Source organism: Lissotriton helveticus, chromosome 7 (genome assembly GCF_964261635.1).
Source record: "Lissotriton helveticus chromosome 7, aLisHel1.1, whole genome shotgun sequence".
Taxonomy (NCBI): Eukaryota; Metazoa; Chordata; class Amphibia; order Caudata; family Salamandridae; genus Lissotriton; species Lissotriton helveticus.
This window is the reverse complement of record NC_136068.1, coordinates 325519845-325540514: the sequence shown is the minus strand read 5'-3', so window position 1 is coordinate 325540514 and position 20670 is coordinate 325519845. Positions and strand designations below refer to the sequence as shown.

Here is a 20670-nt window from a genome sequence, read left to right as displayed (position 1 = left end):
TGTGCTAGTACTGCTGTCAGTGTTGTAGTGCACGCTGCGTGCACCGTGCCAAACTTGTTGTTGACTCAGACTCACTGACCAGGTCTTCGATCGATGATGTATGCAGTACTTCCTGCTGGCGGTCACGGTGACGTCACGTGACTTGCCTGCTCCCAGTGATTTCTTAGTCTTACTCTCTCTTCAAGAGTTCCCGGCCGCGGCGCGGATCAGGGCCCCAGTGGGCGGGACACAGACACAGTTGAGTGTTGTGTTGTTGCCAGGGGGCCAGGGCACTGGGCAGGGCTTTGCTGCGAGGGTTGGGGCTGTGCGCGCCAGAGGAAGCGACGCGTGCGCAGATTGCATGCAATTGAATGCACGCGCTTTTTCTCTGCCGGGCCCGCCCTAGCATACCCGCACCTCTCCCTGGCCTCGCCGAGTATCTAGGTATTCGCCGCAGCCCGCAGGCCTTTCAAAGTTGCTGCACTCGGAGTTGGGAGCGCTCAGCAGGTGAGGGCGAGGCGCGAGCGAGGCAGGGCCTTGCGCCCTTATGGTGAATTGGTGATTAATTTACTGGTGGTGGCCAGTCAGTTTTTTCTTGATCCTGATTGATCTGCAGTGCACCTGGACAAGATGGCCTGGGGGGGGGTAGGCCGGCGCCGGCCGAAATAATCCTCATAAGCTGCGCAGCCACAGGCAGGTGAGGCGAGGAGGGCAGGCAGGGCCTGGGGGCGGCGGGGGCCGCAGGCGCAGGATTACGTTTTTTTTAAATTATCATTGTTGTTGATTGGTTATCTAACTTATCTTAGTTTTATTTTATCTATCATTTATGGCCGAAATAATCCTCATGAGCTGCGTGCGCAGCCACAGGCAGGTGAGGCCAGTGAGGCAGGGCAAGGGCAGGCAGGGCCTGGGGGCGGCGCGGGGGCCGCAGGCGCAGGATTACGTTTTTTTTAAATTATCATTGTTGATATACACTGGTAAGTGTTAGATTACAATTTGAGCATTGTACAAAATTCAGACCAAGATACGATCTGAGTGTGTTACACGTGTTCCTATCGTTCGAGTTAGAAGCCAGAAATTCTTCCCTGCGTTTAATTTGTAAAAAAGTAAGTGTCCGGTGACCGGTCTCTGCTTTTGAGGCTGCTGCAGTTTGCACCACCCACTGCCCCTGCAAGCGCTGCCGATGAGAGTACCAGCCCAACTACTATCTATCAAACTCTTACAAGCGTGACAATTCAGATTATTCCAGACCCCAAAGGTGCAAGAATGGTGCGGCCAGCAGGTATTAATAATTTTAAGGTAGATTGAAGTATTAAACACTTGTTTTTGTTGTGCTCATCACAAAGTTAGAGGAACAGCGCAGGTGTTGAGAGCTAAACTCCGGAGCAGAACACCAGAAACCACAGGCTCAAATGAAGCACTGGCACTATATAAGCAAGCAAGTATAAATAAGGGGGCAAGGGTTTTGCCCACTGGAGTCGCAGAGGTGTGAATCTGCTTTAGATGAAACAGTAAACTTTAACTTGGACCCCCAGAAACAGTTAAAAAACCCAGAGACATACATAGAGTCAGAAGAGTGAAAATACAGAGCTGGACGCTGAGTACAATTTATAATGTTGGTGCCGGCTTCTAAACTGGCATTGCAAGTGCCAGTGTGTTTTCTCAATGTATATAGCACCGTAGTGATAGGGACACATAAGCGTGTAATGCAGGCCACTGCGAAGAGAGGGGAGGGGTGGGGGCAAGCCTTAAGGACCATTCAGACCAAAGTCAATGAATCGCGGTGAGATATGGGAGACCGAATTGGTCATTGTGATTAGTTGTGATTGGTTATCTTAGTTTTATCTTAGTTTTATCTATCATTATCATTATCACATGAAGATTGGCCTGGGATAGGCGGTGGCGTAGGCCGGCACCCGGCAGACATATCATGAATTAATTAACTAATAAATCTGCGCAGGTGAGGCCTGCCCTACAGATTTACTTTTTTATGTTCATGTCACGCTGCTTAAATGTTGTTTCTGAATGATGCCCTGACTAGTTTGATCATCACGATGCACGATCACATGTTTGTTGCCAGTAGTGTGCACTGGCTATTAATTGTTGCGCAGTTGCGGCCCGGGCTGCCTGGAATCAGTACTACAGGATGCAGGCCCAGGGCAGGATTCAGTTTCGTTTTCAGGGCAGGCCGGGCATGCTCATAATATCTGTGGGGGTTGGGGCTGTGCCAGGCAAGCAGCGTGCGCAAATGTTCTGTTCTTACACATTAACATTTGCAAAGCAGGGCTGGGGTTTTCTGAAGCAATTGATAATACGGCGTGAGGTGAGAGAGACACACAACCCAAGTACACACTGAAGGCAGGAACAATGATGGCGATAGCTCTGTTATATTGCAAGGTGTAGTGTAGTCAATGCATCAACTACGGAGGGAGGGACACACTAGAATTGAGAGAAAGTGTCCTTTCAGTTTAAGCGATTTTGGTGCTAATAACCCCCATGACCTCCTCCAGTCCTGTCAATACAGGTCACAGGTGCCTTTTACAAGAGAGTTAGTGGACTCAGAGCCAGAATTGCCTGCTAAGGGCAGATGTATTATGAGATTACCTGGAAGAGCTGCAAGTCGCATAAGAGCTGCCCTCATCATCAAACATTAAGAGGAGTTGGTAAGGGGAAGTAAAAGAGTTTGGGGTTAAAGAAGGGGAAGTAATATAGTGTGATCTTGCTTGCAAAGAAACCAATGGCAATCCGTCACCTGAGCCGGCTCAGCACCAAGAAGTGATGGCAGGCATATGAGATGTGCATGAGGGCATGGGAGCCTCAGCCCCCTGGCCAATTAACTTGTCAGGGGCTCGTCTTGCAATGACCCAGATGCAGAGCCACCTTCTTGTGCTACAGCAGGAATCATACAACTCCTTACCCACATAATAAAGTAAAGTAAAGTCCACATTTGTAAAGCGCACAATCACCCGTAAGGGTCTCTAGGCGCTGGGGGCCGTCGGGAAGATTAAGCGAGCTATTGCCCAGAGTCACATGGTGCTGGGCTAACCTGCCGCCGGAGCCGGGGATCGAACCGTGGTCCCCAGATTCCAGCGTTAGTCGCCCTGGCCGCGGCGCCACACCTCTTCCGTTCTAATAAAGAACCTTGAAACTAATTACCCTTGAAGCCAGCACAATTTTGCCACTGAGCTGGCCTTAAAAGAAAGGTACCTTAACGATCTCAGCAATATTTAAATGCACTTTCCCGTACTGTTACTGCAAGGAGAAAGAGACAGCAGTATCCTCAACACAATGTGGCACCAGCTCAGTAAGGCCAATGTATGCTGCCTATGCTGTCCTTTATATGCTCTCAGGGAGAAAGCATAAGGCAAAGCAGCTGGTGCCGAGTTCCTGGGCTCCAGTAATATTCAGGAAAATATTAAAATGTCAAGATAACTCTGGTGATTAATCGTCTACCTGGAGAGAGCCAGCCATGAGCTTTGTCTAGGGGAAGCTGTGAGTGCTTAAAAGGCAGGTAGTACAGGCCAGGGTTATATACCTGCTGCAAATAACATTTACCATGCAGATCAAAAAGTGCATATAATGTAAAATAGATCAGTGTGTTACTGCTTCTGTTGGAAAGATCCTTTTGTTACTTGCAGTTTGTAAGTTAAAATGCTACCATAGAACAGCAAGCTATTAACTAGTCTGTCATGAAAGACCTGCATGCAAACGGCAAGTTATATATTACAGCTATATGTTTTTTGGGCTAATCTTTCTTTATCCTAATCTTGCAAAAAGGGTCTAATGTGGGTAGAAATAACTTCTTATTGAAGAGAACCCCTAACAATGCTGTTATGTTTTGAATTCTGCATTTGCGCTTTTTCAGACTTTGAACTTTGTGGTGGTGAGTTTAGTATTGTGGAAAGCTTTGGTTCATACAGTTGAGTTCACCAACACCACTCAACAAGCAGTGGGCTTCTAAATGCTCTACTGCAACATACCACACACTCCCCTCCTCTGCCGGAATGAGCAAGGCTCATTTGCTATGTTTGTCCTTAGTGTATGTTTGGGTTTTTCACAATCTTATGACTTCTTCAGTGATGTAACAGTGAGGGCAGCACCAACACTCTAGAAATTGTTCCAGCACCACTGGCTTGGGTTGGGTGCCTTTCTTTGACATTTTCATGCTTTGTCGCTTGAGTGCCTTTGTGTGATGTTTCTATGCTTTCTGGCCTGGTTGGTTGACTTTGTATGACGTTTCCTTCATTTCTTTCCGGGGTGCCTTTGTGTGATGTTTCCACGATTTCTGGCCTGAGGCTGGGTGCCTTTGTCTGACGTTTCCATGATTTCTAGCCTGGGTGCCTTTGTCTGACGTTTCTATGATTTCTGGCCTGGGTGCCTTTTGTCTGACATTTCCAAGTTGTCTGAGTACTTAAGTGTGCGATTACCATGCTTTCTGGCCTTGGTGGCTATGCAGGTCCTCATTTAGGTGTACGATTTACTATGCTTTGAAAGTTGATACAGCTAAATATGTTGTGCACCATTTTAGTTTTTCTTTTTAAAAAATGTTTTTGAGGGGAGAATGACCCCCATGCAAACATCTCTAGCAGTCATTAAGCTTGCTTGCTATGCACTGTATGGGGTCTGGTCTAACAAAACTTGCCAGGGCTGCTTTGGGTTCCCATTCTGGCCTTGAGTGTCAATTAATGAATACTTTTTGTGAATCACAGTGTGTAACTAACTTTGCACACTTCCACCTTACCCTGCTTTAGTTGTCATAGTACAGGAAGCCAAAGCTTAAAAGTGAGGCAAACTTTAAAGACTTTGTGCCTCTTTTCAGTGAGTGCTGCAGGGCAGGCAGGCGTATGAATTGGAAAAGGTCAGAATTTGGGTGGGCAAAGTAAGATCCATTTGGATTACACTTGTAGTCAGTTGTAGATGGTAATATATGTGCAGATGCAGACATTTCTTTGGAGCAAACTGCAACAAAAAAAAATTGTGCATGTAATTACTTAGATGAATTGACATCACGCTTCGCACATGTCTAGCATGTTTTATTTCACTTTGCTTCCCTAGAATGTCACACAGTGGGCAGAAGAAGATTTCAAGCTACTTTACAAAATTTAAGCCCAAAGATGATGGGGAGCCTACTAATAAAGTAGCTAAAAAAGACCATGTACTTCCGGTGGATGAAGGGAACAACACAGAAGATGAAGTGCAAGAGAAGGCACTAGATGAGAGGGACACCACTACTAGCAGCAGCGTTATCACACCCACAGAAGAAAAGACACAATATAGTCCTCTCCGAGATGACCAGCATCATGCTGTGGAGATTGCTACTGAGACAGAGGAAACTCCAAGCACTAGCAAACAATTTGACACATTATCGCTGAAACCACCTTCAGACAGAGTTTTTAGGAAAGACATTCTTCCTAAAGGTTGGAAACATGATCAAAAGATATATTTCCAACGCAAGCATCCGTGGTTAATTGTTAAAGGCCCTAACCTTGGCTGTTCTGTGTGTCGCCAAGTCCGTGATCTCGGTGCTGAGAAATCCAGGGGAATGAAATTGTCCAAAGAATGGACTGACTCTACTGTGAAAGCATATGGCACAAATCTACACCAACAGCAAAAATCATTGAGAAAAAAGATTGGAGAACATGCACAAAGCAAGGCTCATGTTGCAACTTTAAAAATCTTAGAAAATGCAAAAAAAGATTCTTTATTGCAAGTAACTGCAAAAGCTCAATCTTTACAAATGTCATCAACATCCAGAATATTCCGTGTAGCTTATAAGGAAGCAAAGCGGAACAGGCCAGCGTATGGCTTTGAAACAGAGATAGACTGCCACCAGTTAAATGGACTGGATATGGGTCGAATTTTGCACTCCAATGTAGCTTGCTCAAACATACAACGCCACATATCCTCAGAAATGAAGAGGAAGATATTTGCTCAAATTATTGAACTTTCCCCCAAAATAAGTATTTTACTAGATGAAGGCACTGCGTTAAATAGGAAAAGTTCTTTAATTGTGTACATGCGAATGCAGCTACCTGGCATGGACTCCCCAGCTAATATTTTTGTTGACCTCATTGAGCTGAGTGATTTGTCAGCTGACGGCATAGTAAGCAGTTTACTGTCTGCTCTAAAAAAAGATCCTATTAATATAAGTGAGGACTTTCTCTCCAAATGCCTGGTTTCAGTTGCCTGTGATGGAGCTTCAGTGATGTTTGGCCGTCACAGTGGTGTTGTAAAGAGGTTGCAAGAAAAAATCTCTCCCAATATTGTAGCCTGGCACTGCTCAGCACATCGCCTGGAACTTGCCGTTCATGATGTCATGAAAGATATTGGCGCTACAAATCACTTCAAAAACTTACTCGACAAGCTATATTCTCTGTTTGCCACATCTGTTAAAAATCGTTTGGAGCTAAAGGAGTGTGCAGAAGTTCTTGACATTCAGCTTTGCAGAATAGGTAGAGTGTTAGATACTCGTTGGGTTGCATCAAGCTTTAGAACAGTAGAGGCTGTTTGGAATGCTTATCCTGCTCTCTACAAGCATTTTACTAGTGCAGCTGTTGATGCTTCCCGTGACAGTTCCAATCGAAATGTGTACACCGGCCTAGGAAGGCGATTATCATCTATCCAGTTTGTTGCTAATCTTGGCCTCATGTATGATGCTCTTCAGGAGTTATCAGAGTTATCACTCGAGTTACAGAAACGTGATTCTACAATCATTGATGCCCATCGGGCTATTTGTCGGCAAATAGCAGTGTTTGAGGCAATGGTAGACAGGCAAGGAAAGCATTTCTCACAGTGTAAAAAGGCAATGGAAGAAAATATATTCCAGGGTGTGATGCTGCACAAAGGAAAGACCACTGACAAAATCATTGAACAGGGACAGTTTTTTCGTAGCCTTGCAGAAAATCTGAGAAATCGTTTGTTGTCTACAGGCGGTACTAATTCTGCTGACAAAAAGGCTGACTATGATACACTGATTAACGAAGTGAAAGTTTTATACAAACAGTACTGGCCTGATGAGCTACCTGCTCTTTATGGTGAAAGTGACATTGAGTCTCTATGTAAAAGATTCAACATTGCCAGCCGAGAAACCATACGTGCATACAGAGAGTATAAAGAATCTGGAGGAAAAGAAATTAAAAGGCAGTTCAAGGAGCTTTTGATGGCCTTGCACACTATTGCTATCAGTACTGCAGAATGTGAGCGGGGCTTTTCTCAAATGAATCTTATTTGCACATCTACAAGAGCATCATTGCTGACTGAAACAATATCTTCTTTAATGTTTTTAAATCTTGTTGGTCCACCATTTAAGAGATTCAATCCAATCCCCTATGTTCAGTCATGGCTTGCAAAAGGACGGAGAGCAGCTGATGACACTAGGAGTAAAGCAAGGAAAGAGGAGGACTTGGAATGCACAAGTGATTTAGACTGTGTGTGGGCTTTTCTAGAAAAATAGATGCTAGCCCAGTCCAACTGAAAAATGGGTCATTGCAATGTTTTAAAAAAGTTAGGCTTTACTGGACTTTTGGGGAAATTTAATTGTTGTGTACTTTATATAGGTTATTTATTTGCATTGATTGACAGTGTCAATTTATTTAATATTTTCTTATAGTTGTCTCTTGGTTTGGATGTTATATTTATTATATTTTATATAATTTATTTTGTTTTTATAAGACTTACCTTGCTTTTTCATTTTAGAACATATTTATTTGTATTTATATGTTTTATGTTACATTATTTTGTCTTTATATGTTTAGATTTTGTATGGCACAGACTATGGCCATTTTGCACTAATAGCTATGACTTGCAATACTGTGAAATTCAAACTGCCTCGTCATTACCTATTCCTTTGGCCTAGGTAGCTCTAGGTCCTTTTGGTGGAGATTACATTTTTCTGAGCTTTATGGTAAGATACAAATGTTTAATTAAAAAGTCATATTTGGAATATATACCTCTTTTCTAATCTGTTGTGTCTGCGTGATACAGAACTGCATAGTTCCATATTTTATTTAACTAATCTGTGTCTAATAAATGCACATATAGCCCCAGGGGACTAAGTTATAATAACAAGCCCACTTGGTAATCATCTTTTTTCAATTGTTTCTCTAACAAAATACTCTAGTGTACTGAATAACCACATACCCCTTTGCCCACTGGAAGTGCCATGACTGACTAATTCAAGTACATTGCATGATGTTATTCACTTTCTCTGTTTAGAGTGTTTTAACACCATTTTGGTTTCTTTTGGCACATAAGCTATGTAAAAGTTGTACCTTAGAACTCATAGACTGTTAAAAATGGCATACCCTACCCCAGTATTGTCCTTTCACCAGATCAGCACATACAGCACTGAAATTGTCCCTTTTCAATGCATTAGTGATGTTAGCTAATGTATTCCAACATTGTGCTTTAAATGCACTTTTGAGTTGATCTTTTTCAAAATGTTCACAGGGCAAGGGAACCTCCTATCAAAACCTTACTATGAGGAAGGCTTCCTTGCTGAAATTCGGATCAGCCAGATATATATTACCTCTGACTTTTAGCCGAGCCAGTTGAAAATGTGGGTGGAGCTAATATAGTAAGTGGGTGGAGCCAGTGGATGAAGTGGGCGGAGCCAGAGAAAAGTAGGTGTGGCCTCTGACAAACATTTGAGCACCTGCACTTCATATTTTACAAATTAAGCTGCACCAATGCACTCTGCACCACTGCACGCTATGCCACTCTACACCACAGCACTCTACGCCACACTACTGCTCTCTATGCAACTTCACTATATGCCACTGCACCACTCCACTCTACGCGATTTCACTCTATGACACTCACCTCTGCAACACTGCTCTCTCAGCCACTGAACTCTATGCCACTCTACTCTACCCACTGCACTCAGCATCACTCCACTCCACGCCACTATGCTCTACATCAATCTACTGTAAATCACTCTAATCTACTCTGCACCGGTGCACTCTATGAAACTCTATTCTATACTACTGCACTCTGTACCACTTAACTCTACTCTGAAAGAATCTACTCTATGCCACTGCATACTACAACATTCTATTTCACTCTGCACCAATCCACTATATGTCACTCAACACCTGACCATTCAATGTCATACTGCTACACTCTAAGCAACTGCACTCTACACCAATGCTCTCTACACCACTTTACTCAAAACCAATACACTCTATGTCACTGCACTCTATACCAATCTACTCTGCCCAACTGCACTGTACGCCACTATACTCTACTCTACAACAATGCACTCTACTCCACTCTACACGATTACACTCTATAACTTTAATCTGCACCACTCTAATACCACTGCACTCTAAACCAATGCACCCTATGCCACTGCACTCTACACAAATGAAATCGACACCACTGCACTCTACACCACTGCACTCTATGAACTCTACTCTGCAGCACTGCAGCTCTCTGCCGCTGAACTCTATGCCACTCTGCTCTATGCCACTCTACTCTGTGTCATTTTATTCTATGCCACTGCACTCTACTCTGCACCACTCTTCTGTATGGGACTCCAATGCTCTACATGCCATTCTAATCCTCTATGCACCACTGCACTCTATGACACTGCACTATATACTACTCCAGTCTAGGTGACTCCACTCTGCACCACTAAACACCACTTGACTCTGCAATACTGCAATCTACACCAATGCACTCTATGCCACTACTCTATACCACTCCACTCTTCCCAGCACCACTCTGCTCTACCCCACTCCACTCAACTCTGAAGCAATCTACTCCAAACCACTGTACTCTATGCCACACTGTGCCACTGTACTCTACGCAACTGCAATCAACGCTGTGCCCCTCTTCTCTACAGCACTCCACTGTATTCCACTGGCCTCTACTCTGCACCACTCTACTCTGCACTAATCTATTCTACACCATTGCACTGTATGCCACTGCACTCTCCGGTACTCTGCTCAACTCTATATCACTGCAGTCTACACTATGCTACTGCACTCTTTGCCAATACACTCTAAACCCCTTTGCTCAAAAACAATTCACTCTTTGCCACTGCACCTATGCCAACTACTTGGCACAACTACACTCTACACCACTGCATGCTACATCATTCATCACCACTGCACCCTACACCACTCTTTCTACTATGCACCACTGTACTCTACATCACTGCTCTCTGTACTACTCTACTCCACGCCACTCTACTCTGCAACACTCAATGACCCTGCACTCTGCGAGCCTGCACGCTGACACTCTACTCTGCATGACTGCACTCTATGCCACTGCACTCTATGCCACTGCACTCTACTCTGCAACAATCTACTCTACACCACTGTACTCTACACTACTGCACTCAACATATCTGCACTCTGGGCCACTCTACTCTACACGTCTGCACTCTGTCCTGCACCACTCCATTTTATGCCACCTCACTCTTCGCCACTCTACTCTATGCCACTGCAGTGTACACCACTGCACTCCTCCACTTTATGTCACTTCATTCCATGCCACTCTGCTCCACTCTGTTGCACGCTACTCCACGTTGCACCACTCCTCTCAACGCCATTGCCCTCTATGCCACTGTAATCTTCTCTGCATCGCTCTACTCTGTCACTGCAGTCTATGCTACTCTACATCACTGCACCCTAATCCAATGCACTCTACACCACTTTACTCAAAACCAATGCACTCTACGCTACTGCACTCTATGCCAATCTACTCTGCACCACTGTACTTTGAACCACTTCACTCCAACCCATTCTACTCCACTCTATGACACTCCCCTCTATGACACTCTACTCCACCATGCTCCACTTTATGATGCTCTACTCCTTCAAATTCTGCTCAACTAACAATCTACTCAACTCTTTGCCACTTCACTCTTCTGCATTCTACTCTATTCTATGCCATTCTATGAAATCAGTCCACTCTACGATGCTCTACACAACTCCCTCTATTCCACTCCATGCGCACTCTATTCTACAACACACTACTCCACTTCAATATATGTCACTCCACTGTATGACAATCTACACTACTGTACACCACTGTATGCTGAAACACTCTACTCCACTGTATGCAACACACTCTAACCTCCCCACTCTGCTGTACACTACTCTACGACACTCTATGCCATTCTACTCTACAACACTCTACTCAACTCTGACACTGTGTGTCCACTCTATGCCACTCAACTGTACGCCTTTCCATTCTAAGACATTCTACTCCCTTCACAACATTCCACAACACTGTATGCTATTCCATGCCACTCCACTATACTTTACTTTATGACACTTCACTCCACCCTACTAACCTTTAGCCATGCTGAGCAGCAGCCACTCTGGTGTACAACGCTGCTAAAACCTATTGGCAAAGCCAATAACTCTTACATAGGCGAGACCTATTGATTTTGCCAATGCTTGTCTCTCCTGTCACCTCTAACACTTTTCAGAAACCCTGTAAGTGGTATAAAGCCCTATGAGGCTACTAGTACAACTTTCCATACAATATCACCTCTCTTGGTGTATATTTATGGGTAAATGTATGTCAGTTGATTGGTATGCACGGCTGACAATACATCTCTGTGCATTGGCGCCTGTTTGTCTAATAGGCTGTCAGTAAAAATATAGCTACGTATGTCGCATTGCCATCATACGTGCCATCTGTGCTTGTAACCATGCAAATTGTGTGTGCATGCACCAGACAAAAGTCAAAGTTATTGACTTTCTCCAGGCTTGAAATGTCATTTACTGTCAGTGCTGTCACAGCTCATCATATTTTACAATTGAAGTCTGATCTTAATCCTTAGAGTGGTAAGAGGCGAAGACAGCTGAGAAAATTATCTGCTTGTAAGTTGATCAACTGATTTTAGAGCTGCAACATGTTACAGTTCCTAAATACTATGTTTCGTGCAGGTGGTGGGCACTGGAACTCATTTGTGGGGTATGGGAGACCTATATTTCACCATCAGTCTTTGACCCAGAGCAAGAAAGAAACAGGCATACTAGACAGAAAGAAGGAGGAAGAAAGAGATAGTAATCAGGGCTAGAGTCGGGGTACCACGCGGGTGGATGGCGTCCCCCCACTTATTTTACCGGGAGCTCGATAACTGGAGCAAATGGAGCCCCACATTCAATCTTTTGCCTCTCTGGGGCGAGATCATAGCCCATTCAGAATGCTCACACGCTGGCTTCCTTAATGCAATCGCATCTAAGTGGTGAGTGAGGGGAGGCAATGAGTCTGATGGTGCAAGCCACATTTGTGACGTCAATTCCTGTCGTGGCGTCAGCATCCCCCCACTTTTTTTTTAGGACTTGTGCCCTGATAGTAATACAGTGGCAAAGTGGGAAAGAAGGGAGGAAATAAAACCTACAAGAGAGAGACAAAGATACAGAAAATATAGATGATGTAAGGTGAAATCAAGATCAGGCAGCCTTGGTGTTGGAAGAACCAGCATCCAGCATTGCTGGCCATAGGCTCCTAAGAAAAAAATCTGACGGCTCTTCACTTGCATTTTTTTTATAAATTAAGAACAACACATCCATTTTTCAAAGACTTTGTATTTTTTGCATTTTTTTTCTGTTATAATATTAAAAATAATCTCATGCTCTGGCCTTTCTCGTTCCTTGCCTCTGCGGATCTTCTCCAGCTATTACATGTTGTTGCTCAATAAGCAACATCTCACAAACAAAAGGATCACCCCTATATGAATTTACAACAATATTAACCGCTGTGTTACCTCTACCCCCTCAAGTCCTTCAAGCTTTACATATCAACATGTTAGTCCTAGCTCTACTGCCATCAACAGTGGAAGACTCACCTAACCTGTGACCTCAGAGGTGACACCTCTGGTAGGAACCACAACTATGGTCAGGACATAGTCATGCAAATTTCATTATGAAGTATTTTGCTCCCATTGGTTATCCTGTCCGAATAGGGAGAAGCGGGCCATTGACTGCTCACGATGGAGGTAAAGCGGAGGTAGAAGTGGGCGGAGGGCTGAGGGGGAATGATTTATCTTTCTCTGCTGTTTTCCATTGACAGACTTGTCTCTACAAGGCTGTGATCTTAATGGTGTGGAAACAAGGCTCAGCTGCCTAATTCTATTACGCATGCTGGCACGTGGACAGAGTTGCGTCTGCCACTTGCTGCCTCGTTGCTGAACACAGCGGGGGAAGCAGGCTCCGTCTGTGGGATTGAACGAACGTGTGAAAAGATGAATGAACAAACCAATGCATAAAGGAAGCTTTATTATTATAATTTCCATCTCCAGGCAGCGGGGAAGGCGCTGCCAATGAAAAAGCTGCAATCATCACAAATTTGTACCCTCATAATTATGTGAAGAAATTATTTACCTTTGAACAGTCGACAGCTCTGTCCATATCAAGGTCAGGCGGAACACCATTTTAGCATGTTATTTCTGAGGTAAAGAGAAAGAGACAGCCTTTTTTTTACTTCCTTCAAAGCATTCATTGAATATAAACCTTTTTGCATCAGACTTTTACATATCCTTTTTTAGGGATATGGTCCTCCCATACACAGCCTTAAACCTGCAGACAAGACTGTATAATATTATCTGCACTGTATTTTAATAGCAGATCACAAAGGAATTCCACGTTCATTCAGTACAGACAAAGTTTGCATTCATGTTTGTGTAAAGTATATGTGGAGCGTTCTTTATACATAAAACGGTCTAATACATGGCCCAGGTCAGCAAAACGTAGGGGTAAATCTACATGTGCAAGCATGGCTGCACATTTATCACTTTAGGATAGTCACAAAGCTTACCAGTAGTCTATCTTGAAAGCTACTTACGTCTCAGCATTCCACCAGTAATCCTACATAAACCATTTGCGTTTTATTGCTGTGGTAACATTTCCCCATAGCGGAATTGTTCATATGGTACAATTCCACATTGTAGAAAGGCAGCACTGCTGCACAATGGCACAATTTGTATGCTTCTTTTTTTCATGTCAGAAAAGGGCGTGGTGATGAACAGAGTGTCTGAATTAAGCAGACCACTCTTACCCAGTCCAAAGATCAGGGCTTGATCCATCACCGTTATTTAGCTCACTGCCCCATCCCAGCTCAGAACCTGGCTATATGCAAATTAGTCTGTCCCTGGCCCAGTGCATCATGGGAACAGGGCAGACCAAACTACCAAGCCAATTCTTCACCAGAAAGGAGACAAGCTACCGGGGACCGGTTTCTGGCATTTCAGCCTCGTCGGCCCGGCTTGCTTGAATCCTGATGGAGCAGTGAGCAAGGGACTCATGTCTGAGTATACCCTGCCACACCTATAGTGGCCAAAAACGATTCAGAAAAGGGGGTGGTGATGATCAGAGTTTCTGAATTAAGCAGACCACTCTTACCCAGTCCAAAGATCAGGGCTTGATCCATCACCGTTATTTAGCTCACTGCCCCATCCCAGCTCAGAACCTGGCTATATGCAAATTAGTCTGTCCCTGGCCCAGTGCATCTTGGGAACAGGGCAGACCAAACTACCAAGCCAAAACGGTGATGGATCAAGCCCTGATCTTTGGACTGGGTAAGAGTGGTCTGCTTAATTCAGACACTCTGTTCATCATCACCCCCTTTTCTGAATCATTTTGTTCACCATAAGCGTGGAAGAGTATACTCAGATGTGAGTCCCTTGCTCATTGCACCATCAGGATTCAAGGAAGCCGGGCTGACGACGGCTGAAATGCCAGAAACCGGTCCCCGGAAGCTTGTTTCCTTCCCAGTATAAGAATTGGCTTGGTAGTTTGGTTTGCCCTGTTCCCATCCTGCACTGGGACAGGAACAGACTAATTTGCATGTAGCCAGGTTCTGAGCTGGGATGGTGCAGTGAGCTAAAAAACGGTGATGGATCAAGCCCTGATCTTTGGACTGGGTAAGAGTGGTCTGCTTAATTCAGACACTCTGTTCATCACCACCCCCTTTTCTGAATCATTTTGTCCACCATAAGCGTGGAAGGGTGTACTCAGATGTGAGTCCCTTGCTCATTGCACCATCAGGAATCAAGCAAGCCGGGCCGACGACGGCTGAAATGCCAGAAACCGGTCCCCGGAAGCTTGTTTCCTTCCCAGTATAAGAATTGGCTTGGTAGTTTGGTTTGCCCTGTTCCCATCATGCACTGGGACAGGAACAGACTAATTTGCATGTAGCCAGGTTCTGAGCTGGGATGGTGCAGTGAGCTAAAATACGGTGATGGATCAAGCCCTGATCTTTGGACTGGGTAAGAGTGGTCTGCTTAATTCAGACACTCTGTTCATCACCACCCCCTTTTCTGAATCATTTTGTCCACCATAAGCGTGGAAGGGTATACTCAGATGTGAGTCCCTTGCTCATTGCACCATCAGGATTCAAGCAAGCCGGGCCGACGACGGCTGAAATGCCAGAAACCGGTCCCTGGAAGCTTGTTTCCTTCCCAGTATAAGAATTGGCTTGGTAGTTTGGTTTGCCCTGTTCCCATCATGCACTGGGACAGGAACAGACTAATTTGCATGTAGCCAGGTTCTGAGCTGGGATGGTGCAGTGAGCTAAAAAACGGTGATGGATCAAGCCCTGATCTTTGGACTGGGTAAAAGTGGTCTGCTTAATTCAGACACTCTGTTCATCACCACCCCCTTTTCTGAATCATTTTGTCCACCATAAGCGTGGAAGGGTGTACTCAGATGTGAGTCCCTTGCTCATTGCACCATCAGGAATCAAGCAAGCCGGGCCGACGACGGCTGAAATGCCAGAAACCGGTCCCCGGAAGCTTGTTTCCTTCCCAGTATAAGAATTGGCTTGGTAGTTTGGTTTGCCCTGTTCCCATCATGCACTGGGACAGGAACAGACTAATTTGCATGTAGCCAGGTTCTGAGCTGGGATGGTGCAGTGAGCTAAAATACGGTGATGGATCAAGCCCTGATCTTTGGACTGGGTAAGAGTGGTCTGCTTAATTCAGACACTCTGTTCATCACCACCCCCTTTTCTGAATCATTTTGTCCACCATAAGCGTGGAAGGGTATACTCAGATGTGAGTCCCTTGCTCATTGCACCATCAGGATTCAAGCAAGCCGGGCCGACGACGGCTGAAATGCCAGAAACCGGTCCCTGGAAGCTTGTTTCCTTCCCAGTATAAGAATTGGCTTGGTAGTTTGGTTTGCCCTGTTCCCATCATGCACTGGGACAGGAACAGACTAATTTGCATGTAGCCAGGTTCTGAGCTGGGATGGTGCAGTGAGCTAAAAAACGGTGATGGATCAAGCCCTGATCTTTGGACTGGGTAAGAGTGGTCTGCCTAATTCAGACACTCTGTTCATCACCACCCCCTTTTCTGAATCATTTTGTCCACCATAAGCGTGGAAGGGTATACTCAGATGTGAGTCCCTTGCTCATTGCACCATCAGGATTCAAGCAAGCCGGGCCGACGACGGCTGAAATGCCAGAAACCGGTCCCCGGAAGCTTGTTTCCTTCCCAGTATAAGAATTGGCTTGGTAGTTTGGTTTGCCCTGTTCCCATCATGCACTGGGACAGGAACAGACTAATTTGCATGTAGCCAGGTTCTGAGCTGGGATGGTGCAGTGAGCTAAAAAACGGTGATGGATCAAGCCCTGATCTTTGGACTGGGTAAGAGTGGTCTGCTTAATTCAGACACTCTGTTCATCACCACCCCCTTTTCTGAATCATTTTGTCCACCATAAGCGTGGAAAGGTATACTCAGATGTGAGTCCCTTGCTCATTGCACCATCAGGATTCAAGCAAGCCGGGCCGACGACGGCTGAAATGCCAGAAACCGGTCCCCGGAAGCTTGTTTCCTTCCCAGTATAAGAATTGGCTTGGTAGTTTGGTTTGCCCTGTTCCCATCATGCACTGGGACAGGAACAGACTAATTTGCATGTAGCCAGGTTCTGAGCTGGGATGGTGCAGTGAGCTAAAAAACGGTGATGGATCAAGCCCTGATCTTTGGACTGGGTAAGAGTGGTCTGCTTAATTCAGACACTCTGTTCATCACCACCCCCTTTTCTGAATCTTTTTTTCATGTGGTAACGTGTTTGTGCCCATGGAGAGACAGTTGTGACTATTCCATTCACTTCCTGGGAAGAGATTTTCCTGCAGTGCTTAACTTGTAAAAGAATGAGATTTGGTGCCCAGAGCTATGCTCAGAAACCCATGGCCGGTGCAACTGAATGTCGGCATGCCGAATACCAATGCTTCCTAGTCCTAAATCCACCTCATTATCCATTAATCCACTACGGATACTCAGGGCAGGACTAGCCGTAGCGGACAACCGGCATTGGGGGGGAAGCGGGGGGGGGGCGGAATTTTGTACCCATGGGGACCAGTTTTGTTACCGGGGCTGGTTTTGAAATCTGCCAGGGCTGGATGCTGTTCCCAGTCTGGCCGTGCAGATACTCCCTGCCAATTATCTCAGTCTTGTCGGTCTCTCCTTGCTCTCTTTGTAACCGTTTTCCAGTAGTTCTCTTTCGCCATCTTAATGTTTTTTTATGCTTTTCCCTGTTTGGCTCTCTTAAATGTTTGATGTAGAAAAATAAGTGTCAGACCCCACAAATGAGGGCTGGTGTCCCCACCAGCAACCATTGGCTCAAATTAAGCACCGTTTACTGCAGTCCTCTTATAAGGGGTACATCTCCTACTATTTTTAGGGTGGGAAATGGTCAGACAGCATTTTGTCAATGCCCTCATAATGGCATGGTTGCTGGTGTCCACAAAATTTCGAAGTTTGAATGCTGCTTGAGATCCCCATTCCAACTCATGAGATTTAGCCCCGCAGAAAATGTTGCTGTCATGGGTAATACTCTGTTGCATTAAATAAACTTGCAACTACATGGTCACTGTTTGTGAATACCTAGCAGACTTAAGTCCAAAAATTATCAATTATAATAGTACTCTTACAAAAATGACTTTGTGAAACAAGTCCGATGTGTGCTCCATGTATGTAACTCATTTGTACATTAGTCAAGGATGATGTCCTTTTTACTTACATTGGGATCTTAGACATCCCCATCGAAGACTTGGAGGTGTTGCCAGGGCAGTGAAATGTAAATAAGATTATTGAAAATCACAAACATTTTTCAATGAACGCCCTACAATAAAATTGTGCGGTCCTGGATGTTGCTGGGGAGCGTGAAGAAAAAGAGGAGGCAAGCCAACAAGCCCTTGGAGTCACTCTGGGGTATTCTTAGTCTTTTAGCAGCAGGGCAGAGGTCAGCAGGGCAGCTCAATCAGGCAGCTAGCAGTCCCTTAGAAGAGTCAGACACAGCAAGGTGGCAATCCTCCAGCACAGCAGCCTTTACACCAGTGTAGTTTCACCAAGGTCCAGCAGTAGACTACAAACATGGGGTCAGAACCCCTGAACGTATACTTAAAATTACCTTTGTTCAAGGGGAACTTCAAAGGAAACCTTAGAAGTGTGCAACACTCCCATTCAATCCCAGCCCTAGCTCTAGACATCAGTAGGGGGTAAATCAGCCCATTTTGTGAGGGCAGGACACAGCCTATAAAAATGTAAAGTGTGAATGTCCCTCTCTTTCCCAACCCAGGAAGACTATCGGTATGCAGATGTCACATCAAACGCTTCCTGTGTGATGCCTGTCTGGAAAGTATGCACAAAGTGCAGCAGTCAGCCAGGCCTAGATGTGGATTGTTGTCAGGTTACAAAAACCACAAGTCATAAGCACAGAGAAATGCTCAATTTCTAAAACCAGCATTTCTAAAATAGTAATGAAAATTCCACCTACACCAATAAGCAGGATGCCACTATTCCATACATACCAAACAAGGAAACGCTACTCCTTTCAGATCAGGAATTGGCACTTGAAAACACATATAAGAGAATTCCACATGATAGCCTATGAGATGAGTAGGCCTCACAATGGTGAGAAACCAAATAGGCTGTTTGTCACTATTAGGACAAGCCACTCAATAAAGGCATATGTTCTACCTTTCTAGTACACAGCACCCTGCCCACACGGCTGCCTAGAGTCAAGCTTAGGAGGAAACTATATGTAGTAAAAGGAGGGGTTTAAGGCTTGGCAAGTAGTTTTTAATGCCAAGTCAAAGTGGCAGTAAACTGTGCATACAGGCTGTGCAGTGGCAGGCCTGAGACTTACCACTAATCCTGTTTGGGTTCCTGAGTAGCATGCTACCCTCCAAAATGCTCTTTAACACCTCATCAGGGGTGGCAAGTGCTATATAAACGCAAACCCTGCACTCTTCTATCCTTTTTCAATACAAATAATAGACTAACATGTCCACCGCTCAAATGAATTTCATATTCCCCTATACTAATTCTCTACCAGTCCCGTTTGGGTTCCAGAGAAGCGTGCTACCCGTCAAAAAGCACTTTAACACATCATCAGAGGTAGCAAGCACCATATAAATGCAAAGCCTTCACTCTTCTATCCCTCCACTATCCTTTTTCAATCCAAATAACAGACTAACATGTCGACCGCTCAAATTAACTTGATATTTCCCTAGACTAACTCACCACTAAATCTCCTTTTTGAGTTCCGGAGTGGAGTGCTACTCGCCGAATAAGCGCTTCGACACCTCATCAGGGGTAGTAAGTACTATATAAATACAATTACAATTACCTCGATTTAAAATCCCTACCCCAATATCAAGTTTAGATTTCCTTGCAGGCTCTTATCATAACCTCATAAAAATAAAGGATTAAGTGCATGTGGTGCTTGTTTACTCTTTGGGGAATACTGTTGCGTTTATTGTTACTAAATTCTGCTCTGAATAACATGTTTATTGTTACCCAACTTAATGGTACTCATTTAGTAGATTTCTGAAGGATATAAAGTTGAATCTGCCCACATGGTTTTTGAACCAATTAGATAATGTCAAACGCAGAGAGGATGCAGTAGTCCACTGAGCTACCAGAACCAAAATCTTACTTTAAGACTCTCTTCATTTTCACCTTGTCTCAATTCCATCTTACATCATGGCGGTCTGTCATCTTTCGCCCACTCCTTCCTTTCCGTCGCTATCCCTTAGAGATGCAGCTCAGTGTGCGGGGACGGCGCGTGCTTCAGCGATAGAAATCTTCAATAATGTTTCTCGGGCCACGTGGTGAAGGAAAGATTACAGGTATTAGAGGCAATTTAGAGTAATTCCGAAGCACGGCGTCTATGCCGAGCGGGCAATTAATCAAGTTGCATTAAAACTGCTGGATTTTGAACAAATATTTCTTGCAGTTAAAAGGCGCTTTGGAGTTAACCGTTTTTTTTCTAGCTTTTTATTTCGTTCTTTTTTCGTTGGATTTCTTGGTAAATGATTCTTACCTAAGTGCTATTAATCCTGCTGCATGCCCACGAATGCGATGTCCCTGCACAAGATAAATCGGGCACGTCGCTGCCGTGAGGCCCACTTAACCTTTCAAATCCCACAGGGAAGCTTTGCCAGTGGGTGCAAGATTAGTTTTACCTTCCTCCTGCATTTCGTTATCTGCTTCCGGTGTCCAAGGTTGCAGGAGACTGATTTTGAATGTATCTGACAATGTGCAAACTCCGAGGAGCAAAATGTTTTCCACTAAGATTAATTATCAACTACTGAAGTTATAAAGACAATTTTATTTAAAAAAAAAGGTGGGAAACAGGTGTAATATGTAGTAAAATAAACACATTAATCCCATGTTTTCTTTGGACCTGATAGATGCATGATACTCAGGAATCAAGTCACAGCAA

The 20670-nt window shown here is 44.6% G+C and overlaps 2 protein-coding genes across 2 annotated transcripts in view; both read left to right on the top strand.

Moving 5' to 3' along the window:
- The window catches only part of PTPRT (protein tyrosine phosphatase receptor type T), a 1693536-nt gene that overhangs the window by 962792 nt on the left and 710074 nt on the right, over nucleotides 1-20670 (top strand). The gene's annotated exons all lie outside the window — the stretch shown is intronic.
- On the top strand, nucleotides 5036-7480 carry LOC144766990 (E3 SUMO-protein ligase KIAA1586-like). The gene has a single exon (XM_078650654.1). It carries the CDS (start codon nucleotides 5036-5038, stop codon nucleotides 7430-7432), a length of 2397 nt encoding a protein of 798 aa, XP_078506780.1. The 3' UTR covers nucleotides 7433-7480.